At 35.0% G+C, this 27,608-nt stretch overlaps 1 protein-coding gene across 3 annotated transcripts in view; it reads left to right on the top strand.

Moving 5' to 3' along the window:
* Positions 1 to 27,608, top strand: part of kat2b (K(lysine) acetyltransferase 2B) — a 61,554-nt gene that overhangs the window by 7,182 nt on the left and 26,764 nt on the right. For 2 of the 3 annotated variants that reach the window (XM_028818181.2, XM_051936036.1), the window contains exons 2-9: positions 2,613 to 2,739; positions 13,408 to 13,553; positions 13,652 to 13,741; positions 14,954 to 15,135; positions 15,580 to 15,771; positions 25,667 to 25,755; positions 26,158 to 26,283; positions 26,366 to 26,496. In XM_028818181.2, the coding sequence (XP_028674014.1) occupies positions 2,613 to 2,739; positions 13,408 to 13,553; positions 13,652 to 13,741; positions 14,954 to 15,135; positions 15,580 to 15,771; positions 25,667 to 25,755; positions 26,158 to 26,283; positions 26,366 to 26,496 (1,083 nt within the window). Of the gene's footprint in view, positions 1 to 2,612; positions 2,740 to 13,407; positions 13,554 to 13,651; positions 13,742 to 14,953; positions 15,136 to 15,579; positions 15,772 to 25,666; positions 25,780 to 26,157; positions 26,284 to 26,365; positions 26,497 to 27,608 lie in introns of all 3 variants that reach the window. The other variant, XM_051936037.1, reaches the window with a different exon arrangement.

Here is a 27,608-nt window from a genome sequence, read left to right as displayed (position 1 = left end):
CAGTGGTACCAAGGGCAACATTAAGATATTGGGACGAGAACCAGAATAGAGGAGGGTTGATAATGGATTATAAATGTTGTATTACTTATATTTTTGTAAAAATGCTAGTTGTTTCCTTTAGACCATGGACTCATGACTTACTGAGGTCAAACTCAATTGACGGTGTTCAGTATGAGATTTATCACTCCTTTGATAACTGTGTATTGATTGGTGTCATGCTTAAACAGCCTGTACTGCTTTTGTCTACTTCTGGTTATTTTCAGCAGTGCCTTTCAATTTTACATTGGGGCTGATGATAACTAAATTTTCTCATAAAGAAAACTTGCACAACAGTATAACCTGGGCAGAAATCTCCAAAGACAAACTGCTAGAACAATTGGAGTTGTGAATCTGGACAACTCCATTGCTTGTTAGCAGCAGTTTTACTGTACACTGACATATTTCAGGGACCTTCTGAAATATCATATCCATGGCAGGTCCACCTGGTAGTAGTTTGTATCTAGAACCTGACTACACACAGCTGAGATCTCACCAAAAATGTGATGCCACTGGCCTTCACTGGCCAAAATGGTGCCATATGTGTTTCAACAGAGCATGTGGAGGACATTGTAGGGTAGTCATCTAAACTGATGTTGACACCATCCACAGACTTGCATCTCTTGAAGAGCAGTTGCACAATGCTCAGTTGAAAGTCCTTTGGAAACAGTTCAGCACTTGATCACTTCATCCATGGCACAAAAAATGGTTGGTTATACTACTAAATATGAAAGTTGCATCTGCTATTAATGACCCAACATGTAGCTCAGTGTCATTCCAATCATTCCTTGGCCTTTCCTTGGAATAATGTATTTCTTCAAGTGGTACTTATTATGTTTTTATGCAAATTGCCCAACTATAGTTTTTGTGACACAATTTGTTTCAAATACTTATGACCATGTGTCTCTTCTAGCATATCATTAATGCTAAAATTGTATACTGCTCAAAAAAATTAAAGGAACACTTTATAATCAGAGTATAGCATCAAGTCACTGAAACTTCTGGGATATTGATCTTGTCAGTTAAGTAACAGAGGGAGTTGTGAATCAGTTTCAGCTGCTTTGGTGTTAATGAAATTAACAACAGGTGCACTAGAGCGGCAACAATGAGATGATCCCCAAAACAGGAATGGTTTAACAGGTGGAGGCCACTAACATTTTTCCCTCCTCAACTTTTCTGACTGTTTTTTGATTAGTTTTGCATTTGGCTACGGTCAGTGTCACTACTGGTAGCATTAGGCGATACCAGGACCCTGCAGAGGTTCCACAGGTAGTCTAACTTTTCTTTTCTGTGTCTCCCAGCACAGTCTCAAGGGCATGGAGGAGGTTCCAGGAGACAGGCAGTTACTCTAGGAGAGCTAGAGAGGGCCATAGAAAGTCCTTAACCCATCAGCAGGACCGGTATCTGCTCCTTTGGGCAAGGAAGATCAGGATGAGCACTGCCAGAGCCCTACAAAATGACCTCCAGCAGGCCACTGGTGTGAATGTCTCTGACCAACAAATAGAAATAGACTTCATGAGGGTGGCCTGAGGGCCCAACATCCTCTAGTGGGCCCTGTGCTCACTGCCCGGCACCGTGGAGCTTGATTGGCATTTGCCATAGAATACCAGAATTGGCAGGTCCACCACTGACGCCCTGTGCTTTTCACAGATGAGAGCAGGTTCACCCTGAGCACATGTGACAGACGTGAAAGGGTCTGGAGAAGCCATGGAGAACGTTATGCTGCCTGTAACATTGTCCAGCATGACTGGTTTGGTGGTGGGTCAGTGATGGTCTGGTGAGCCATATCCATGGAGGGATTCACAGAACTCTACAGGCTAGACAACGGCACCTTGGCTGCCATTAGGTATCGGGATGAAATCCTTGGACCCATTGTCAGTTTCTATGTTGGTGCAGTGGGTCCTGGGTTCCTCCTTGTGCATGACAATGCCCTACCTCATGTGGCAAGACTATGTAGGCAGTTCCTGCAGGATGAAGGAATTGATACCATTGACTGGCCGTCACACTCGCCTGACCTAAATCTAATAGAACACCACTAGAACATTATGTTTCAGTCCACTTGGTTGCACCTCAGACTGTCCAGGAGCTCAGTGATGTCCTGGTCCAGATCTGGGAGGAGATCCCCCAGGACACCATCCATCGTCTCATTGGGAGTATGCCCCAAGGATGTCAGGCATGTATACAAGCATGTGAGGGACATGCAAACTACAGAGTATGATTTTGAGTTGCTGCGATGAAATTTCGGCAAAATGGACTAGCCTGCCGCATCGTTTTTTCACTTTGATTTTCAGGGTGTCTTTGAATTCAGCCCTCTGTAGGTTGATAATTTTCATTTCCATCAAATGATGTGGCATCCTTTCGTTCCTAACACTTTACCCAGTCCATATCAGTATGGATATCCAGCAGGATTTTTTCCCCCCATTGAGATCTGATGTGTTTTCAAAGTGTTCCTTTAATTTTTTTGAGCAGTTTATAAAGTGGACAACACAGAAAATTATTCTTAACAGACAGATGCCTTAATAAAACAAGATAATCATGTGTTTATATAATTCTCTCATTTGTATATATTATTATAGGCTGAAGAATCATGTAAGTGTAATGGCTGGAAGAGTCAGAACCCACCTCCAACTCCACCAAGAGTCGATTTGCAACAGACAGTGGTTAGCCTAAACGAGCCCTGCCGCAGTTGTAGTCATGAACTGGGTAAGTAGGCAAGATATGAAAAAATGTATTAAATTTATTATTAATTTATTAAAAATTATTGTTAATATTGTAAAAATAGCTTAGTAATAATATTGTGATTCAAATGTATATTTAATTTATTTACTTTAAAAGTGCTGTGACAAGTAGGCACTTGAAACATACTGTATTTAAAATATGTTCCTGCATTTTTATGAGTATAAGTATTGCAGGGGTATTTTGTTAACATTTGCTTTTAGGAGGTAGGGTTACAAATGCTAGTGTGCTATGTGAAAGGGATAATATTTCAACGTCATATTTACACTAGCTTTCAAAAGTTTTGAATCACCTGGAAATTTTCTTGTTTTTGATAGAAATTGATACTTTTTTTATCAGGACACCATTAAATTGATTTTAAATATAGCCAATATATTATTAATGTTACAAATGGTCATTACTGCTTGAAATGATTCATTTATAATTTAGTGTTCAACTATGGCTGCACAGCCTCCTTTTCAGTAGCCATTACTCCAGTGTCCTAATAGTAAGCTCTTTTCACTCATCCTTAATTAATCATGTTTAAGCATTAGTTGGTTATCAGTAAAACCTTTCTAATTGTATTATATCAGCTGAAACCTAACTATTCTGTTCAATATCAAATGAGTTTTTGTTTCTGGGATTATAAGGTTCTGGCATTTCTGAAGTTCAATTCCAAGTTCAAAAATAGCCAAATGCGAAACAGCTTTCTCAAGAAACATGTCAGGCTGTTTCTCTTTTGCAAAATGTAGAGTATTCCAAGGGACACATTGCCAAGAAACAAACATTTTACACAAAGTTATCCCCAACTTTTATTGAGAGAGAAAAGGGCAAATTGGATCCAACCAGGACCGAAAAAGGAATGGAATGCCAAGATGCAAAACAGAATAAGTACATAAGAATATGTAGTTTGAAAAACAGATGTCTTCCAGTTCCTCATTTGGCTGCTTTTTTAAATACATTCCACGCACCAGTATCTTGTTCAACAATGGAAAGAGTAAGGTTAAAATGACCCAAAAAAAAGTGACTTTGGACAGTGGATTTCTGGGCGATTCTAAACTTTTGCCCATTTTAAGCTTTTCTTTGTATTTACCAGTTTCAGATAAGGCCAGTATCCTCGAATCTTTTTTTCACTGTTGCAGATGACACTGGAATTTTGCATGTGTTGTTTAAGGAACCAGCCAACTGAGGACATGTAAGGTGTCTGGATACAACATATACAGTATGCGTTGTGATTGCTATTTCATGTACAGCTCCAAAACTAACAACTAAAGTATAAATTATTAATTTTAAATTATTGATTTAAAAGTGACTAGAACACTCAAACAATTGATTATTAACAAGATCATAAGAAAATACAAAAAATTAACGACCTAAACTAAAATGCTCAAAACATGTTGAATTTTACTAGAGTAATGAGTCTGTTTTAGCAAATTTAATGAATACTGTTAAGACAGCTAAATAGTAATGAATAGAAAGGGAAAACAAGCTAAGGATAAAAGGCCTAAAGGTCAAAGGCTTATTAATAAAAGAATAAAGTAAGACATTTTTAATAAATATTATCCAATACACTTAATGAAAATTAAAACTCAGAAGGTGGCTGAATAATTTAAAAAACTCAAGAGAAAGTATAAAAACCTACGTTTATTAAATGAATATGCCAAAGAAGAAACCTAACAAAAAAAAGTCCTTGCTGTAAGAGGAGAGCTGTGGCAGAGATGAACAAAATCATTCAAAAACTTAAAGAACATTAGATGCAGCAGTTTCCTTTATAAAGCTTCAGGTGACTGGCATAATCGACAGAACACTTTTTTATGACCACGTTTTTATTGAAATTGCAGAAGACAACTTGTAGAATTCACAAAAATACAAATTAAGTGAATAAAGCTCAAATTGTTAACAATGGAAAGTAAAGCAAAATAATTCAAAGAATGCTTGAGGCCTTAACCACAATCAAAGGCCTGCTCCCCTTGGCCTTAATCGTAAAGTAGGGTAGATAATTCAACAAATATAAGAGAACATGAAGAAAAGGAAGTAAAGACAAGAAATGAGACGAGGCTTCAACAAAATCCAAAACCTATTGTGCTGAGTAATCAGTAACAGTTCTTAAAAATTACTGTCGAGCCCACAAAGGCTTATATGATATATATTTTCCCACATAAGCAGAAATTACCAGCTACTAAATTTGCTACCACTGAGCATGAACAAACATCACAATGCCTAAAAAGGCAATGAAAAGAGTTAAAAATATGGTAGGGAGTAGAATAGCAAAATGTACACACAATTTAGGATTTCAACTTTGATTTATCCTTCATAATATTTTTGTTTTTGTCTTTTTTCTCTGGTGTCTAGCCTTTTGTTTTTTCTACATATAAGCTTCCTACCTGCATGCCACAGTGGTGTTCTTTGTGCTTACCATGTTTATTATTCCCTACTCGATTTTGGTTCTAGCATTTTAGATTTTACTTTTGTAGACTTATTGGCTTAAGTGTTAATTCTGTGGCAGTTTAATTAATATGCCTGTTCTTTTTTTTTCGAGTTTTGATTTTTAAATTTTGTGTATTGAATTCTTATTTTAATTTTAAAAATTAAATATTGTGTTGGTCAAGGTTTTTGGTGGGTTTGGCCTTGTTATTTAAGAAATTAATCACAATACATAAAATCAAACAAGATATAACATGAAAAATAGAGACTAAATTGAACATCAAAGGTTTGTTTCATGCTTTCAAAAGTAAAATAGGGGAGTTCACATCTTCATATGTTTCCAGATGTGCTGTTATTGAAGTAAAGTAATGGCCTACATGACTTCCCAATATTTAGTCTGTCTTGTATCCCTGCTTGTTGGCCAGACAAAATAATGTGAAATTCCAAAAGTAAACAACAAATCATACACAAATGTTAAAAAATTCCTGAATTGCTTATTTAACCAGACAGATTACTGGGGTGGTAGGATGCTTGATTGTGGATTTGAGTCTGCAGTATATATATTAGCTTGTGTGGGTTTTTGAGGAGGTTTCTGCCCTGATATTTGATCAATACACCCATAAGCAGTTATCAAAACGTTTTCAGGATCAAAAGTAAAAATAGCGTAATCACTAATATAGCTCTTATAACATTTTGGAACCTTTTCTGTACAACTCAGGTGAACATTTTGACTTTCTTTTGCAACCACTCTTATGTAGCTGACTTGATGTTTTCATCACTGATATAATTAATCCCACAGAGGTAGTCCTTCAGATTGGGTAAAAGGTGATAATCACATGGAGCCAGATGTGACCTAGTATCAATTCAAATGCACGATTTAGTAGAGACCCATGCAGTGTGTGCTTTCCATCTTTCCGAGCTAAAATGCCAAAGTGAATCAGTATATTATTGTGGGAGTTTTGAGGAAATTAAAAAAATATACATTTATCCTATATATACATCAAAGCCTACTTCTCAGACTGTGTCATTTTTTATATGACTTTCTTATCCCTTGTCTGGTTTTATACTTCCCGTCTTTGAAGGTGACTCTCTCAGGGTTCCTCCTATGCCTTTCCTCCTCCTCCTCCTTGTACGTCTCACCTTCGCAGTTCCACTTTCGTTGTGTCACCAAACCAAACTGACCAATTACACCAATGCCAAACTGACCAGTGAAATTGCTCAGAGGAACTGGGCACACAGACGTTAGTGTTTTATTATACAGTAGGTATTGTGCATGTGATTTTCCCTGCATAACTCAAGTCAACACAACATCAAATTAGGACCTACAGTCCATCATACTGTTGAGTAATTTTATTCCATGTGCTTGTAGTTCTTTGCATAAAGAAAAACTTTCTAACATTTGTGTGAAACCAACCCTTAACAAGTTTCAAACTGTGTCCCCATGTTCTTTTTGCAGAAATGAATATATGTTAAAGTAACATCTGGGATCCACTGTACTAATTCCTTTCTTAATTTTAAAAACTTTGATCATGTCACCTTTTAACCTTCATTTACTTAACCTGAAAATGTTCATCTTCTTCAGTCTGTCCTCGTGGCTTGTACCAGTTAATCATGGAATCAGCTTAATCACTCTTCTCTATACTTTCGCTAGCACTTCTATGTCCTTTTGGTAATATGGAGACAAAAACTGTAGCCTGCAGGTGAGGCCTTACTAGTGCATTTATATAATATATATATATATATATATATATATATATATATATATATATACTGTATATATATATATATGTATATAAACAGTATATACAGACCTCGCTAGTGTGTTGTATAACTTAAGCATAACCTCCCTTGACTTGTAGTCCACACAACATAAACTAACATTCTATTAGCCTTCTTAATTGCTTTTGTATACTATCTTGATAGTACTGAGGAGTTCACTATGACTCCTAGATCTTTCTCAAAAGGTCTACTTTCAAGTGTATTCAACATTTCTACTTCTTATGTGTAATATCTTATATTTATTTACATTAAATTTCATCTGCTACAAACCTGCCCAAGCCTGTATACTGTCCATGTCCCTCTGCAACAATTTACTTGATTCTAAATTGTATGCCCTTACACATAGTTTGGTTTCACCTGCCAGCTTAACCAGGTTATTGCTTATATTCTTGTCCAGGTAATTTATATACATTAAAAAGGGCTGCCATCCTAGCACTGATTCCTGCGGGACACCACCTAATTCTGAAAACATCCCCTTTGCCATTACCCCTCAGGTGTTTGAGCCAACTTTGTTTCATCTGTTTGAACCATACATGTACGAAGGACTTGGTCAGATTTTTACCAGTCTGAATTCATCACCTACCACAATGGAGTTCTACACCTCAACTCTTGACTAAGGCATGTGAAGGGTACTGATTCAGGAGCATGTTGACTAGGCAAAAATACAATTCCTAAGAAATATTAGAAATTCAAAGAGAGCACAAAACTTCACTTATTGGTTTTTGCCATCCACCTGACTTAGTTCTGAAACAAGAAGAAAACACTCCAAACAATAATTGCTAGCAACTTGTAATTCACATTGTTGCAAAAACCAGACATAAGAGTCATAAAAAGGTTTGGGGCAGCCACCCATATATTGGTATCCTGGCTATAAAGTTGCAAAATGTATAACAGCACTGATGTGCACAAAACCGAGTCCAAAACAGAACTGAGGGAATAGGGAAAAGGTGGAGGCTTTTAAAGGGGAAGGCAGGAAGTGAAGTCAGATGGGTCGGGCTCATAAGGGTCTTCAGCCATAGGCTTGAGCACGGACATGACATCAAAGGGGCCGGAGCCAACAAGGTCTTCCTTCATAGGCTACGACCCGGAAGTGACGTCAACAGGGCCAAGTGGAATCTCCCGTGGATGGTCTGCAGGAAAGCGAGAAAAAGAATCCGTGCACTCTGCCACATCCTGGTCTGACTCGGAAATTGCCCTTACTCAAGCCCTTTAGCTGCCTCCCATGCGCACATGTGTGCCAACATATTAGCAGTCTTTGGACAGTTGCAAAACAAGCTCCTTACTGTCTCCCTTTCAGGCTCAACTATAAACTGTTTGCTCAACCTCGTTATGTGGCCATCCGTGTATTGAATTTAGAAACAAAAAATAAATATAGTACATTGCTGATGTAAATATTACTGCATCCTCAAAGAGTACAACAGTTCCTGATAAACATTGACTGAGTGAAAATAAAAACAGAAAAAAAACGTAAATGGGTTTGTGATTTAAATCAGAATTCTGCTACAGCCATAGAAGGTAGTCTATGAATTGTTCAGACACTTAGGCTCATTCAGTCACAGCAAATATATCAAATAGAGGTAAGCATTGAAACATAATGTGACAATGGCATGGATTACAGTAAAGATGGGTGTTAACCTATGAAAAGTGGGCTCTGACTATATGTATTTCAATCTCTGTCTTTTGTACCATCTATCTTTAAAGAGGTGTCTGTACAGAAAACATGTCAACTGGCATTCTTTAAAGACCTAATTTCCAGCGGACCTCACATAACAGAACTGCTCTCAGAAAACACATATTTGGCTGAAAGATACTTACCAAAGATTTAATGAACTGGGTATAATGATCAATTTAGCTGGACATAACAGGCAAATGTAAAGGTTATGTAATATGATTTTAATGAAGTTGACACGTTCTCAACTTGGTGAGAATAAATGCAAAGAATACTGAAGTCAATAGAAGGTCAGTACTATGTGCAAATTTGCCTAAACATTAAAAGCACTATAAAAACTAGAAGGCTGCAAGCAGCTTGAACTGAACCTCTGAAGAAATCTGAATATCCCACCTGAACCAGATTTCCTGAACCTACTTGATACAGTTCCGAGTTGTGAGTGCAACACAGGAGTCAACCCTGAAATAATGCCATACATGATAAATTTGAGACATAAACTTAATTTCTATGCAACCAATAATGCATATAAACATATTTTATAACACAGTTTTGGTTGTTATGTCTGTTATGTTTGGTTGCTTCCCTTGCTATCTTACTAGAAAATCTAAATTCCAAAGTAAGTTATCATAAGACAGGAAGACAGCTTAAGACTTTTAGTGAGTAAACACATAAAATCACTTATTGCAGCATTACTTTGCGTACGCATTTTTTAAATTCAGTAATATTTTAGACAAATATAAACATGTTTAATTGAGCATTGTACAAATAAATCGCAAAACATTTTTATTAATACTGAGGACTGCCAGATATGGTTCGAGTTTAGCCAGTATTTTACCAAATCACTAGTTTCTCAGTATCCTGTTATTTAAAGAAAAGATTAAATTTTATTTTAGTGGAAGAGATTAAATATTCTGTGGTGGGTTGGCACCCTGCCCGGGATTGGTTCCTGCCTTGTGCCCTGTATTGGCTGGGATTGGCTCCGGCAGACCCCCGTGACCCTGTGTTCGAATTCAGCGGGTTGGAAAATGGATGGATGGAGGGTTAAATATTGAATTTCATACTGTAAACCATAATAAAAATATATTAACTTTTAATCAGAATTGCAAAGATAAATAAGGAGCATTTTAACTAATATCCACTGATGAAAGAACTGTCATTATAATAACAAAGCCCTCTTTGCATTCTTTATCTTTCATAAATATGAAGCACACAACTGATTTTCTGTATTATACATAGATGTACATGCTTTGTATAAAAGCCTATTTTGATCTCTTTTCAGCATCTGTAAATCCATTCCTTAATAAGGGGTCTCAACCAGAAAAACATTGTTAATGGAAAAATATTAACAATGCACATACACTTTTTTTTTTTTTTTTTTTTTTTTTTAGCATATTCAGATTCCTTCCTTGGATCTTTTGCCCAAGAAATGATGCAAACAGACCAGGTGGATTTAAAAACAACTGGAGTGAAAAGCATTGTACCAAACACTTGTACCAAATAAAATATTTTGCAGTTCGCTCTGCTTCTTAGTGAATTATTTAAAATGAATTTTGATCAGTCATATTCTGTATTACTTACAGAAATATTCAAATATAGTTACTATAGGGCACACTAATTGTGTATTATTTTTATTTTTCTGTAAAAATGCACAATCAGGTCTGTGCAGTCATTTGTAATTCACACCCAAATAATAATATTAATTACAGTGTTCACTTATAAGAAAGGTTGTTATTGGGAAACAGATACTGTATTTGCTAGTCAGTGAACTTCTTAAAGTGCTCACCAGTTCTTTAAAGTTCCTGAGCTTTAAATTGCTTAATGAATCAATTTATTTCATCATTGCTTAGTAAATCAGTCTACTGTATTTGTTGCTTTCAAGCATTGTATTCCACCTTTTACACTTATGCAAGTCAATGCATAAACTCACATGCCGAAGATAGAATGACACAAAAAAGAACATATTACTCTGTCTCTGTTTGATCTGTTTTTCTTTAAAGTAGCAGCACAGGCACTACATATTTAGATTTAGATTTTCATGCTGACCATATATACTGACTGGAAATGTAGGAGGCACACCCAAGTTATTTTAATATTCAGAATAAAAATGGCAGAGGTTAACATAGTTAAGTTTAGTCAGGAAAACAAATTAGTGTTAAATATTTGCATCTGTAGTTTGCATATTTTAATGTCCTGCCCCCTAGCTCCAAGTTCAAAAGCATTTCGTACAACTTCTTTGACAGACTTTTTTTTTTTTTTTTTTACTGATTTTGATTAAAATCAAATAACATTCCATACAATCAAATCAAACCTAACAATCACCCACACCCAGAAGAAAGAGAGGAGAGTCAACCAACAAAGCAAATCTTTAAAAGCAGCAAGGTCCTGATATAGAAGCTTATTCTAAAATGTTATTGATTAGATCCTGCCATATTTTAAAAAAGTTATGAACACATCCTTTAAGTGAGAATTTCATTCTTTCCAATTTCAAATAGTATAGGACATCAGTTACTCACTGACTTAAAAGTGGTGGGGTGGGATTCTTCCTGTTGAGCAAGTCAAGTCTACGTGCTAGTAGTGAAGTAAAGGCAATTACAGTTTGTTTGTCCTTCTCCACTTTAAATCTATCTGGTAGTACGCCACACACAGTTGTTAATGGGTTAGGAGTGCTTGTGACATCAAAGCTCTCTGATTGGCATTCAAAGATTTTTGTCCAAAATAATCTTAATTTGGTACACACCAAAAACTTGTGGCCCAGTGAACTGGAGATAGATTGCAGCGTTCACAGGTTGAATCTTTCCCTGAAACATTTTGGATAGTTGTAAACAAGGTAAATGTGCTTGATAGAAGATTTTAAGTTGAATGATTGAGTGTTCTGCGCAGGTGGAACTAGAATGTATTCTGTGCATGGCTGCCTTCCACTTCTTTTCTGAAATATTAAGTGAAAGATCCTTTCCCCATTTTGCCCTGTCACCTTTGAAAGGAAGTGACTTTAAAATGTTTTTATAAATTGTAGAGATGCAGAGTCTTCAAGACTGACCAAAATTTATCTGTAATAGAAACAAGTGGAAGTTGAGGAAAATTGGGGAGATTCTGTTTAGCAAGGAGTTAACATTTAAAGATGACAGAAGACAAAAATGACGAAGGGTGCATACCTTTTGGTTTTTTTCTTAAAATCAGTACATAACCAACACGTGTTTCTGTCTCATATGAAGATTTACCGGTTGATATTTCTGACAGATATCACAAGAATAATTTTGGAACACTTGTACAGGATGTATATAGAGAAGTGTTTTACTTTCTAAGATCTACTTGAAATGTTCATCTGCAAAACTAAATGCAAGAATTTGTGATATGGTTAATTCTGAGGGTCGGGTGAGGTGGGTTTAAGTACTGTAAATGTTTTAAACAGTCCATGTCCATTTCACTCTGCAGTAGTTTTTCTGTTGTTTTGGTAGCACATAAAATACTGTATTTTTGACTAAGTAATGTCTCCAACGTACTTTTCAGATAGTTAAGGATATTTTTTCACCATATGCATGTGGTAGGCAGTTTTAAAGTGAAAATGATAATAAATCTTAACGAAAACGGCCTAATCATTGTATTATTTAGTTTCAACATGAAAGTGTCAAACCTATTTTGTCTTATTTTCAGAACTGGTCTTTAACCCATTCTTGGAGTGTTACTATAATGTTTTCTGCCATCTCACAACTAACCACAATATATGACACCGTCTTAGTGTATAGTACACCTACTGTATTGGCACTTTCTTTCACAAACAATTCTTTAAATATCTCATGCTATATTTAGGCAATGTTCTTCAGAAAACCATCGGGGCAGCTGACACTGATATTCATGTGAGAGGCAGAAAACCAGCCTAGGACAGGCACAATCACTTAAAAACACAAAATGATTCATATTAAACCTCTTTATAGAATGTGTACACTTCACAGAGGCAGAAGCGAGGCCATCATTTCATCTTGGATGACTAGAACTAAGTGGAGCTAAAACACAGCAATGTTATAAACTTCTATAGAATTAATTACCCAGGTAAACTATAAGAATAAACTGAAATTATCAGTTCTCTGAGTTCCTTTTTTTCCTGTTCATATATAAGAAATACTTATACTGGTATTAGATGTTATTATTACAGATCCAGTATGTTTACTTTTTTTGTATCTTTTTTAATTAGAAAACCACTGTTTTTCTGTTAAATTTTATTATATTTAATTTTCAAGCTTTTGTAGAAGAATGTGTTTGTTGCTGGTGTGTAGGCCAGGGTGTTATACAACATATTGACACAGTGGCTGCAGGTTTTCGATTTAGCTGCCTTCCTTAATCTTGTGCTAATGGAACATACTTCTTTTGCCTTATTTTTAATTGAGTAGCTTTTAAAGACTCAGAACCCTTAATTGTTCCTTTTTTATTTAACCAGCAGCCAGTGGTGCATCTTATTGTTTTTTGGCATAATTGTAAAGTGTGCATAATTATTGTATACTTTTACTCCAGAAAAAAAATCAACAACTCATTCTGTAATAAGTGTCATGTTTTTAGAGAGTATTAGTTGATTACAAATGTTGCAGTAAAAGCCAAGAGTTGTTGAAAGTTTGTTTCCAATCGTTTAAAAACCAGACTAGATAATTATATGCTATTATGTAGATGCACTTAGATTAACATTGCTGTAATAGATAGACACTTTCTTGCGAATAAAGTAATTTTATTTTCAGATACCTTTCATCGCATATTCTGTGTATTTAATTATTTAATTGATGTATTTATTTTTACAGCTGAGCATGTTTCTCACTTAGAAAATGTGTCGGAAGAGGAGATGAACAGACTTTTGGGCATAGTTTTGGATGTGGAACACTTGTTTACTTGCATACATAAAGAAGAAGATGCTGACACTAAACAAGTTTATTTCTGTCTCTTCAAAGTATGTAGCTGAGTGCCTAAATTAAAGCAATAAATTAGCACTACATTTTCATTCAAATGTCATACATGCACTCTTTATTTTGTATTTCTTTTTATTAGCTTTTGAGAAAATGTATCTTGCAGATGGGCAAACCTGTAGTTGAAGGTGCTTCAGAGAGCCCACCTTTTGAAAAACCCAGCATTGAGCAAGTAAGCACAATAGATATTTTATGCTGCTGAAAACCATTGCTTGTGTAATAATGATTGATATATTTTATCAAGGTGACCACCTGGTATAACATACAGGAATACAGTTATTTTTTAATAAAAATAGGCAGTGTCTTCCAAAGCTACTGTATGTTGCTTTACAAATATGTAACTGTTTACAGGAACTGTTTTGCTTTACAAATATGATTATGACCAAGCTGGAACACTATAAATTAATTTGGTATATGAACCCAAAAGGACATTTCACATGAAACATTGATTTCTTGAATTAAAGCAATTAGAAATATCAGTGTTTCAGCAATTACATTTATGAATAGCTTTAACTTTGAAAATGTAATGGAAACAAGATAATACTTGCTTGAACAAAAACTTTAAATTTACTTATTTAGCTGACAACTTTATCCAAGGTGACTTACAACATTTATGATACAATTGGTTACATTTCTTTTGGTTTTCCAATTGGAGCACAGACAGGTCAAGTGACTTGTTCCTAGTCACACAGGATTTGAACCCACAACCTCAGGGTTTGAAGTCCAAAGCCTGAACCACTACACCATACTGCCTGCAATCTTGCTAGAATAGGTTCTACAAACCAGCACTTACATTATTCATAAATGATTATATGTTTTTCCTACTGATGGTATGTTTTTTGGTACAATTTTTGAATGAGTTTCTATGTTAAACAAAATATGGTAGAAACAGTCAGTCGTTTATTTTAGTTTCTGTTTGTTAAACGTGTTAATATTTGTGTAGTTTCTTAGTTCCTATTCTGTATATCAAACCTATAACAAGCTTTAAATACTCTATTTAGAAAACAGTGATTTTGTGTATGAAAAAAAAAACTTAGTACATGGTGTATCTAAATATTGAACAACAGTAGCCTTTAAATGATTGTATTATGTATAGTCTGCCAAAGAAACTACCATAATCATAAAACAAATTAAAACTAAAACTGGTGTTTATGCATTTTCTGTTGATCAGAACTTAATATACAGAACTGTATATGACTATGTATTTTTGCTAACCAAAAACACATTCCAAAAAGCATGGCTGATGCAACAAGAGGAAGAATATTTACAAGTATAATCAACTATGTAAATGTTTTTTTACATAATAATTCTTACTGAGTACAGTTAAACGTATTAGATTGGTATTTTTAAAATTTCAATTAATTTATTACTGTTTATATTTTAGGGAGTAAACAATTTTGTTCAATACAAATTCAACCATCTTCCCTCCAAAGAAAGACAGACTATTGTGGAACTGGCCAAGATGTTTTTAAATCAAATCAATTACTGGCAGCTTGAGACTCCATCTCAAAGAAGACTCCGATCACCCAATGATGATGCTGATGGATATAAAGTGAATTATACTAGGTAGAACTAAATAATAATTATGATAATATTGTTTCAAGTAAATGCACAAGACAACCAGAATAAGTTAATTTTGTGCATACATAATAGCAATTGCAATTACAGTTACAAGCTGCTTTGTACTGTAATCTTGTTGGTTTGCAAAGTAACTTTAGATAATGCTGTGAAATGATCTGTGTAAAATATAAACAGATTGATTATATTAATTAATAAGAAATTGAGAAAAAGATATATGGAACACATTAATGAATACTGTATATTGTCAGCTTATAATGGAAAATATTTTCGTTTGTATCTGGAAAGAAGTGTGATAGCTTAAGTGTATAGCTATCAGTAATACAAATGTTATGCATAGTGTGATGTTGCTATCTTCAACAGTAGTATTTCAAAAAAATTAAATACAAGTGAACTGCATCTGTGTTTTATTAAGTGTGTTATGTTTTACAGGTGGTTGTGTTATTGTAATGTTCCCCAGTTCTGTGACAGTCTTCCTCGATATGAAGCAACGCAGGTGTTTGGGAGAGCACTTCTTAAATCTATCTTTACTGTAATGCGAAGGCAGCTACTGGAACAGGCCAGACAAGAAAAAGACAAGCTTCCCCCGGAGAAACGAACATTAATCCTCACACATTTTCCAAAGTAAGAAGTGTGTGTATTTTTAAGCCTTCTACTCAATACATTTCATAAGAATTCTATAAATATACAATATCAACTCTTGAATTTTTTTTGCATCAGTCATAATGAGAAGTAGCACTTCTAAATATTTTGTGATGATTTAATCTTAAAAAAAACCCCACTGTCTTACTCTGTGGAAGTTAGTGTTACACAGCATTACCAGGTGGAGAAGTTGAAATACTGTACGTTGGTGTCTGTTCACATGTTATGCAAGAGGTGATTGTGAGATTGACTGGTGAATCATTGCTATTACAGTGAACATTGTGAACATTGTTTAGGAATGTGATAATAAAATGGGAGCTTAGTGTTTGGATAAGACTTTTGAGTAAAGTTAACTATTTCTAGGTAGTGACCAAATAAATGAGATAATAATCAAAAATATCTTGTTATCAAAATAGTATCAGTAGGTTATAGGAGTAAATATTTTATTATCGCTGTTTGATTCTGCAGTTATGTCTGTTATTGATTATGTACAGTATATTATCAGAAATGTTTGATATAGGTTTCTTGTTAACAATTCTGTGCCACTGCAGTCATTTTATGGGTTAGTGTTTTTGTCTAATGGGTGCCTGATTTATTTTTTGGAATACCATATTACAGTTCAGTGCAAAGTGTCTTTTAAGTAATTGTTGATATACAGTAATTATGATATATTTAGATATGACTGTATTACAGTTGTAATAGATACTATATGTGGGACATCTGGGAGCATAAAGGTAACGGTGTTATTAACATACAGAATGTCATTGTTTTGGACGAATGTATTAGTATACCTTGTTGTTGAGAACAAGATTTGACTTTTTGTATGTTGCTTGACTTAGTGAATACATTCAGCTTGCTTCTACACTACCCAGAGCAATTCAATATCTGATTTTGTTCAAAGAATAATCTCTGTGCCCATTATGGGATAATCCCCAAAATGTGTTTAAATTCCTTTTTTACTATACAAAGGATGGAGCTGTGTGAACAAAGCCTAACTCCCAGGTCTTTTGTTGGTTGACATGAAGATATGATGGAACATAGCTAGCTAAGCTGTTACCTGACTAAAAATGGCAATCAAAGCATGATAGAGGTTTAAATATGAGAAAAAATTATAAGTGATGCATCATATCTCTGCAACTCAAAATCTTTTCCTTCTTCTCTTTTTGTCTTCTCATGCATAATGATATTTCGTTGTACTAAATGTTACATTTTCCACGTTTAAGAATAATGTGGATCAGTACAATGTCCCCTGAAATTTCACCACTACTGGTCACTGATGAAACAGAGAAATTGTGAATTTATTAAGCCAAGTCTAACAGTTAAATTTAGTGATTTTTTTCTTAATAGCTTATATCAGTGGTTTCCAATATCCGTTTTGGAGGTCCTCTGTGGCTGTACATTTTTATTCAAACCCATTTCACAGTCAGTGCATCATTTTCACTTTTATTTGCTTTCATTGCTTAGTGAGTTGGCCTCATCCTTATTCTCTTAAATATTTGTGTTTTTGTCAAAACATAAGCTTATTTTGCTGTTTTATGTTTAGTTCACCCTTTTCTATAGTGCTTGCTCCATTAATTGTATCCAGATGCTCATGACACTGCAATATTCTTCACTGCTATGTACACTCTGCTCATTTGTGTAAAACATTTTTCAATCAGAGGACAAGTGCAATGGTAATCCACTTTAGTACAAGTGACACATCTAAGTATATTTTATCAATCCTACAAGAAAAACACTCGGAGCTAAGGAGTAGAACTGCCAAGATGGTCTTGTCTGATATTATGTCTTTGCCACCTGCTGATCAGAAAAGATTAGAAGGTTTAACACATGTGTTAGGGTTGTGTGAAAGACAGAGGGACATCAGGGGGAGTCTTTTGGAGGTAGTTAAGGGCAGTTTAAACTAGGTAATGGTGGGGAGTCTAGTTATAAAAGTTTATGTAAGATATCAGACAATAATATTGCTAGAAATGTAAAAAATAACATAATATATGAGTCAACATGGAAATTGGAAAATAAAAATCAGTACTAGAATAAAAAGTGCTTATTTTACTGCTTTTTCAATAATAAAAAATAAACCAAGAAAATGGGAGATACATATAGCAACACATAATTATGATGATATGACAGTAACAGAAATCTGTAGGATACTTGAATCGTGATTGTGTGTAGTATAATTACAGTTAGGTCCATAAATATTTGGACAGAGACAACTTTTTTCTAATTTTTTCTCATTATCTAAATTTTTCTAATTCTAATTAATTCAGTGGGGTGAACAAAACGATTGCATAAAAATGTGAGGCAACTAAAGCATTTTTTTAACACAATCCCTTCATTTCAGGGGCTCAAAAGTAATTGGACAAATTAAATAACTGGAAATAAAATGTTCATATCTAATACTTGGTTGAAAACCCTTTGCTGGCAATGACAGCCTGAAGTCTTGAACTCATGGACATCACCAGATGCTGGGTTTCCTCCTTTTTAATGCTCTGCCAGGCCTTTACTGCAGCGGTTTTCAGTTGCTGTTTGTTTGTGGGCCTTTCTGTCTGAAGTTTACTCTTCAACAAGTGAAATGCATGTTCAATTGGGTTAAGATCAGGTGACTGACTTGGCCATTCAAGATTTTTCCACTTCTTTGCTTTAATAAACTCCTGGGTTGCTTTGGCTGTATGTTTTGGGTCATTGTCCATCTGTATCATGAAACGCCACCCAATCAATTTGACTGCATTTAGCTGGATTTGAGCAGACAGTATGTCTCTGAACACCTCAGAATTCATTCGGCTGCTTCTGTCCTGTGTCACATCATCAATAAACACTAGTGTCCCAGTGCCACTGGCAGCCATGCAAGCCCAAGCCATCACACTGCCTCCACCGTGTTTTACAGATGATGTGGTATGCTTTGGATAATGAGCTGTTCCACGCCTTCTCCATACTTTTTTCTTGCCATCATTCTGGTAGAGGTTGATCTTGGTTTCATCTGTCCAAAGAATGTTTTTCCAGAACTGTGCTGGCTTTTTTAGATGTTCTTTAGCAAAGTCCAATCTAGCCTTTCTATTCTTGAGGCTTATGAGTGGCTTGCACCTTGCAGTGCACCCTCTGTATTTACTTTCATGCAGTCTTCTCTGTATGGTAGACGTGGATATCGATACGCCTACCCCCTGGAGAGTGTTGTTCACTTGGTTGGCTGTTGTGAAGGGGTTTCTCTTCACCATGGAAATGATTCTGCGATCATCCACCTCTGTTGTCTTCCGTGGACTTCCAGGTCTTTTTGCATTGCTGAGTTCACCAGTTCTTGCTTTCTTTCTCAGGATGTACCAAAACTGATTTTGCCACTCGTAATATTGTAGCAATTTCTCGGATGGGTTTTTTCTGTTTTCGCAGCTTAAGGATGGCTTCTTTCACCTGCATGGAGAGCTCCTTTGACCGCATGTTGTCTGTTCACAGCAAAATCTTCCACATGCAAGCACCACACCTCAAATCAACTCCAGGCCTTTTATCTGCTTAATTGATAATGACATAACGACGGACTTGCCCACACCTGCCCATGAAATAGCCTTTAAGTCAATTGCTCAATTACTTTTGAGCCCCTGAAATGAAGGGATTGTGTTAAAAAAATGCTTTAGTTGCCTCACATTTTTATGCAATCGTTTTGTTCATCCTCTGAATTAAAGCTGAAAGTCTGCACTTCAACTGCATCTGAGTTGTTTCGTTTAAAATTCATTGTGCTAATGTACAGAACCAAAATTAGAAAAAAGTTGTCTCTGTCCAAAAATTTATGGACCTAACTGTATGTTTTTTGGAACAGACAGGAAAAAATGAAAAAAATGAGGAAGTTATGTGAGTGTGGGTTTAAAGATGACTTGCTCATGTTCACACAGTGTCAGTAGTGGCATTTGGAACCACAATCTCACTGTTTGACGTCCAACTACTATTCCACACTGCCTTTTCAAAAGTATTTACCTGAGAAGAAACTAGGTTTGTCCCAGTCACTGTAGGGAGTACTGAATGATTTTGAAAATACTTAGACAGAAAATTGCATCAGTTAAAACTTTTGAAGATAAATACACTTTCAGAACCAGATCACATTTCACTTAAAAAGAGATCATAATTTATGAATTTGCTAAAATTTTATGAGGAAGTAACAAAAGCATTGTTCCAGTGCATTTGAGGGGTGTTTATGATTTTATTTATCTTGATTTTCAATAAGCTTTAGATAAAGTACAGCATGTCGGGTTAATGAGAGTAAAGTAAAAAACCTTGTGCCCTGTGTTGGCTGGGATTGGCTCCAGCAGACCCCCGTGACCCTGTGTTTGGATTCAGCGGGTTGGAAAATGGATGGATGGATGGATATTCAAGACAAGAAGTGGAGATGAAAGCACAATTGGTTTAAATGCATGAAGCAATGAGTTGATGCTAGAGTGACCTTTTCAGAACTAGGTGATCTTAAATATGGTGTTACCCTAGAGGTAGACATAAATGTTACTGCTGTTTTTAATTTGTATACTGTCAGTGATCTATAAAACTGTAGCCAAGAAGCTGGTTAAGTCTGCAGATGGCTAAACCTGGAACATACTGTAGAATCAGCAAAATAATTTCAAATGAACCTGGACATAATTCAGAGCTCAGCAGGTATGTGACAGATGAAGTTTAAACTAAATTAATTTAAGGTTTTACACATAGAAAGTTAAAATAGTAGATGTAATTACACAATCTAGGATGTGCCAATTTGGGGTTCAATTCTGCACGGAGAACAGTTGTCATTGCAAGCTAGTTTGAAGTTTATAAGGGTAATATTTATTACAAACAAAATAATTACAGGGGAAAGAAAAAATGCAAAGAACAAAATAATACAAAAATAAGGTACAAAATATCTAATAATAACACTATGCCCCGCTGGGCCTTCTTATATTATTTTTAGAGAATATAATAATACCTTAATTCCTACTTCCCTCTGTACCACTTTCCAAAAATACTTTCCTCCTTATCCTCCCCACCAGGCAATTTCTAGCCTCCAGTCCCCTCTGTAAGCACATCTGACTGAGGAGTTGGAGACCTTTTTAAATATCTCATTCAGATATTTCTTAAAGTGTTCATGGTTTTTGCTTCAACTGCATGTCTTGGTAAAAGTACTTCCTGGTTTCCGTCTTACATGTATTTCCCCTTAATTTTCAATTGTTCAACTAGAACACTTGGACACAATTTAAAAGTGTAAGGTAAATTTTGCTTGAATGTATGAAAGCATTTCTTTACAGAAAATATTCTATGTATGAAATAGGTTTCTAAGAAGTGTTGTAGGTAGTAGTCCTTTTTAATATTATGAATAGAGATTGACAATCTATAATGAGCAGAATTGCCTATTCTTATCATAACATTTCTTATGTTCTTATGATTTTATGTACAATTAGCCATCCAACTTGTATCCTGAAAAGATTACAATAAATGAGTTGGTGTATGTAAGTATATGGGGTGTAGGTGTGGTGAAACAATGGAAAAGGTGATGACCAGACACTTGTTTGCCTTATTAGAAAGTTTCATTACATGGTCTTGTGATTAGAGTAGCAGTAAATTGTTTGTACAATCTCTTGGAATGCTCAGAAAATGAAAACTGCTTCTACATTGCATTGTATATGCATTTCAGTGTAGACTCATTAAGCACAAGCAAGACACATAGTATATCTCAGTGTATCTGTTTGGTTTAGCTTAGTTTGGTTGGATTTTGCCCTGGAAACATTTTGGACAATTTTAAATGAGATAGATATCCTCGATAAAACATTTTAAGTTGAATAATTGAATGCTTTGCACATATAGAACTAGAGTGAATTATGTGCATGGCTGCCTTCCACTCCTTTTCTGAAATGTTGAGTAAGAGATCCTTTTCCCACTGTACTCCAGGATCATTAAAAGGACAGGACTTTAAAATGGTTTTATATATTATATAAATTCTGTCTGAGTCTTCAAGACTGATCAGTATCTTTTCTGGAATAGAAATAGATGGGAGTTGAGAAAAATTGGGCAGATTTAATTTAGCAAAGTTTCTAATTTGGAGATAGTAGAAAAATTGTGTAGCTTGCATGTTTGCTGCCCAGTGATAAAATTAAAAATTAGGTAGAGCCATGCCGCCTTCTGATTTAGGTCATTGTAGGGTCACCCTTTGGATGCACGAATATTTCGAATTCCAAATAAATGAGGTTATGATTGAATCTAATTTCTTTACTAGGTACACAACAAATACAACCCCAATTCCAATGAAGTTGGGACGTTGTGTAAAACGTAATTAAAAACAGAATACAATGATTTGCAAATCCTTTTCAACATATATTCAATTGAATACACTACAAAGACAAGATATTGAGTGTTCAAACTTTATTGTTGTTTTGCAAATCTTCACTCATTTTGAATTTGATGCCTGCAACACGTTCCAAAAAAGCTGGGACAAGGGCAGCAAAAGACTGTGAAAATTGATGAATGTTCAAAAAACACCTGTTTTGAACATTCCACAGGTGAACAGGTTAATTGGAAACGGGTGTTTGTCATGATTGGGTTTAAAAGGAGCATCCCCAAAAGGCTCAGTCATTCACAAGCAAGGATGAGGCAAGGTTCACCACTTTGTGAAAAACTGCATGGGCAAATATTCCAGCAGTTTAAGAACAGCGTTTCTCAACGTACAGTTGCAAGGAATCTAGGGATTTCGTCATCTACTGTCCATAATATCATCAAAAGATTCAGAGAATCTGGAGAAATGTCTGCACGTAAGCGGCAAGGCCGAATACCAACACTGGATGACCATGACCTTCGATTTCTCAGGCGGCACTGCATTAAAAACCGACATCATTCTATAAAGGATATTACCACGTGGGCTCAGGAATACGTCAGAAAACCATTGTCAGTTAACACAGTTCGTCGCTACATCTACAAGTGCAAGTTAAAACTCTGCCATGCAAAGCGAAAGCCATATATCAACAACACCCAGAAACGCCGCCGGCTTCTGTGGGCCCGAGCTCATCTGAAATGGACTGACGCAAAGTGGAAAAGTGTGCTGTGGTCTGATGAGTCCACATTTCAAATTGTTTGTGGAAATCATGGACGTCGTGTCCTCCGGGCCAAAGAGGAAAAGGACCATCTGGAGTGTTATCAGTGCAAAGTTCAAAAGCCAGCATCTGTGATGGTATGGGGGTGTGTTAGTGCCCATGGCATGTGTAACTTGCACATCTGTGAAGGCACCATTAATGCTGAAAGGTACATACAGGTTTTGGAGCAACATATGCTGCCATCCAAGCGACGTCTTTTTCAGAGATGTCCCTGCTTATTTCAGCAGGACAATGCGAAGCCACATTCTGCATGTGTTACAACAGCGTGGCTTCGTAGTAAAAGAGTGTGGGTACTAGACTGGCCTGCCTGCAGTCCAGACCTGTCTCCCATTGAAAATGTGTGGCGCATTATGAAGCGCAAAATACGACAACGGAAACCCCGGACTGTTGAGCAACTGAAGTTGTACATCAAGCAAGAATGGGAAAGAATTCCACCTACACAGCTTCAACAATTAGTGTCCTTAGTTCCCAAATGCATATTGAGTGTTGTTAAAAGGAAACGTGATATAACATAGTGGTAAACATGCCTCTGTCCCAGCTTTTTTGGAATGTGTTGTGGGCATCAAATTCAAAATGAGTGAAGATTTGCAAAACAACAATTAAGTTTATCAGTTGAACATTCGATATCTTGTCTTTGTAGTGTATTCAATTGAATATATGTTGAAAAGGATTTGCAAATCATTGTATTCTGTTTTTATTTACGTTTTACACAACGTCCCAACTTCATTGGAATTGGGGTTGTACACATAAAGAGACTGGTTTATTTAAGCAGGCAGGAAAACAAAGCAGTTTGAAACTGATCTACATAAATAGAGTCCAGCAATATCCTGTCATCAATTAATTATTGAAATATGGCCAGTTGAAAATGAAGGAGAGGAACACAGAAATTCTAGTCAGCAGCAACCCTAGTGAAAATAAACCTTTGGAGTATTTGTGGTCAGTTGTAACAGAGAAAGTCAAAGAAAAAGTCAGACATAATCACAATTCTATCTGGCATTACTGCTGCAGTCTTTGGATCTAAGGTTCAAATCCATGTTGAAATACTGGTAGTTTGGTTTCCTATGACCTGTTTACCTGTTTTGAAAGACAGGCCGTGATTTTAAGGCAATTAAATTTGACTAAATGAGTATCAAAGACTCATGCAATTTATATACATACATGAAGGCAGAAAGTGCAAATTAATGGAAGATAAAATGAAAAACATAATCTTTGTGAAAGCTGTAGTTCTTAAAATGTACACAGTTTTGTTTTTATACTGTATATTAAGAAATATGATTATATACTAGACAATATTTTGCATTTATATATTTATTACTGTGTAAGATAACATATAACAGCCAGCATCAGATAAAACTGACATATTCTTGATTTATTAGCGACTTGAGCAGAAACGTGCATGCATTATGCTTGATAATTATTATGTTGTATTTATAGTGTGGCAATTCTTGTTAGCTATTCTAGATGTTCGTTAGTCAGTGCATTTTGTCTGTAAGTTTATTGGGTCATTATTATCACATGTATAGAGTACATTATTACTTGCATGTGCTAATCAACATTCAACATGTCACCACTCTCCCTGGCACCATGATTAGTGAGTATAACTACCTTACTTTGAAAATTATGTCTTCCTTACCTGAAAAATGTCAGGTGTAATAGATCAACACATTTTACTAGAAGATATGATTTCCGTTTTAATTTCAGTCAAATTAAAAGCAAATAGTAAAAACGTCAAAAGTGCCTATAGAATTAATTACTTCTAGTACATGATTCACAAATGATTTAATAGCAAACATGCAAGTGCATCAATTACACACACAATTAATCTGAGACTAACTGCTTCTTGTAATTGGACTTATCATACCTATTGTAAAAAATGAGGACACACAATTTATATGCTGACAAAAAAAACAAGTCATGTTTTTCACACACCTCTATCATACTTATTAACCCTTTCAAGTACAGCACACTCGGCAGGACAGAACTGAGTGATAATCGGGGCTAAGAAAGACATAGTCATATGAGAGGGGTTATAAGTGGAATTTCAAAAGTTGTGTACTGCATCACATTCTGGAATTTCAGTTCAAACGCACACAGCAGATCTTCCAGACACTTACACAAATATACTCCAACTGGAATGCTTCATTATTTATATGTTATCCTTACTTATTACCCTTCTTTTAAGGTAAGCGATCAAGAACTTTATCAAGTGCATACTGTGCTTTGATTTTCTTTTAAACGCTTATGTCACACACAACATGTTACTTGGACATTCCATCTCTCCTGTAGATTAAGTTTCAATGTGCTCAGTTGGCATATGATGTCAATCAAAAAAGGCAGTGCAGTAATTCACTATATGTTTTTTAAATTTGACTAATCTCTGCCCTGGTTTCAAATAAATTTTTGTGTTCAGGTGCTTAACCATGAGACAACCATCTAATCTTATTGTAATTATTTGCTCACTACTTACAGACTCCACATGAAAAGACTAGTCAACACCGAATATGTAAACTATAAATCAGCCTTCACGTAGCAGAGATTCATAATAGAATTTAGCCTGTTTTTCAGTCCTTAAATACTAGTATGCTACAATCATGTGGACTTGAAAAGAACTGATTTGAAAAATATAAAAGAGTCGCTCTTGTCATTTTGAAATAGTGCTTAAAATTAATAGTATTAGGACTGCCATTGAAAGCCATGCAATGATTAACACTTACTGATTGTGTAACAATATTTCTTTACACAAATACACTATATGAATATAAAATAAAATATATTTGTGCTCTTTACTTTAGATTTCTTTCAATGCTTGAGGAAGAAGTTTATAGTCACAATTCCCCAATCTGGAATGAAGATTTTATGACTTCATCTAGTAGCCAGCTTGGTATGCAATCAGATATTTGTCATTGTTTTTCTGTTTTTAGAAGTAAGGCATAGCTGATCATGTAATGATAAACAATAATGAGGTGGTGTATTATTAGGAAAAACATACTATTTCAAACCATATACAGTATGTTTAACACTTGATATGATGCTCATTGATCTTGATATTATGATCTTTAGATTTACCCAAGTAGAAATGAAAACATTATTGAAAAAAATATGATTTTAAGGACTTTAACACAAAAATGTTTATTAGTACTGGTGGCTCATTTTGTAGATAAAACAGAACAAGAAGTTAAATAAACTTGGTTTTAAGATATTGCATTTAATTTCATAGTACTAATGTTCCTTATTTTGCCTTTATTTACAATGATGTAACTTTTATTATAACTTGCACTTGTAGTTATCAGTTCTCCTCCTGTGGCCAGGCAATTTTCTTGCAGTTCCAGCCCAGCCACTATGGATTCAGCAAACTGTGAAGGCATTAACTCAGTGTCTAAAGGTTCAATTATTTCCGAACCAACTCTAGGTAATTTTTTTTCTACAGTTTTTTATATTTTAATATTTTAATACAAATATGCCCTAACACCAATCTTACTTTCTATACTTAGGAGAAAAACGTAAATCTATGGAAACTGTGTCTGAAGATAGTAAAAGAGCAAGAGTTTTAGGAGATATTCCTATGGAATTAATTAATGAAGTGATGTCAACTATAGATCCAAGTACAATGCTGGGGCCAGAGGTGAGTATAATACCACAAAGCATATTAATTTAAATATTTGTTTAATCACTAAAAAAACTAAACACAACAACAACAAAAAAACCTTATGGAAAGTTTTAGATTGGTTCATTTACTCAACCTAAAAGTAAGAAAATATTTTTAAAAATGTGTATGTTGGGAGTGTCAGTTTCATTTAGTATTGACCATAATATACCTTATGAAAATTTAAACTGAAATGCTGTCCAACCGTAATTTATTAACAAACTGATTTTAATATATCATGCATAGGTTTAATCTGAAATGTTGGCCATTCATAATTTATTATAACACATACCATGCATGGATGAACTCTAACAGCATTGTATACTGAATAGTAGTTATGTTATGTGTTGAAGTAATACCAGACAGGAAGATAAAGTGAAAAAATTTATAACAATTCATTTATAATTTATTTCATGGTAGGTATTTGCCGTCTTTTTTATATGCAAAAGGTAAAACTGTTTACCCAATAGCCTCTGAGCTATATCTTATATAACCTGCTTTGTAACTATATTAATAAGCAGTACTTTAAAGCATTCATGTATGACATTTTTTCACAAAGATTTTCCCTTTTTTCATTTTTAAATATAGTGTGTGTCCTTCGAGTACTGATAAAAAGTCTTCATCTTCTAGCAGCGCATTTCTTTACTCATGCTATCTTGTTATTATAATTCAATATTCTATGTCTTATTGTCCTTCCAGTGTGACTTGGATTACTGTTGTTATTGTGAATATACCAGACTTTATTGTTTTTTCCCATGTAATAATATTCCACATGAAAATTAACATGTTGTCACTCATTTTTCTCACTAACCCATGAAATGTTTTAACCTTCTTTTTTAATGAACACAGAGTTGTTTGAGAGGCTGTGCTTTTGTTCTTGTATAATTTAACCAGAAACAGCTTGCTGTGAGCTGGGTTCTAAAATGCCTTAAGAAATATTGAAATGATTTCCCTGATTCAGTTTTTATTGTCTGTAAACATAAGGACTTGCATATCTACATACTGTCTTGGCCAGTCTGGTCTGTTTTTAAATTTTTAATTTGTATAAACAGTCATAGCGCTGCTGTCTCACAGTTAGAAGACCTGGGGAC

The sequence above is a fragment of the Erpetoichthys calabaricus genome, chromosome 13, assembly GCF_900747795.2.
Source record: "Erpetoichthys calabaricus chromosome 13, fErpCal1.3, whole genome shotgun sequence".
Taxonomy (NCBI): Eukaryota; Metazoa; Chordata; class Cladistia; order Polypteriformes; family Polypteridae; genus Erpetoichthys; species Erpetoichthys calabaricus.
The sequence above is the reverse complement of the archived record's forward strand: the minus strand, read 5'-3'. Positions and strand labels throughout refer to the sequence as shown.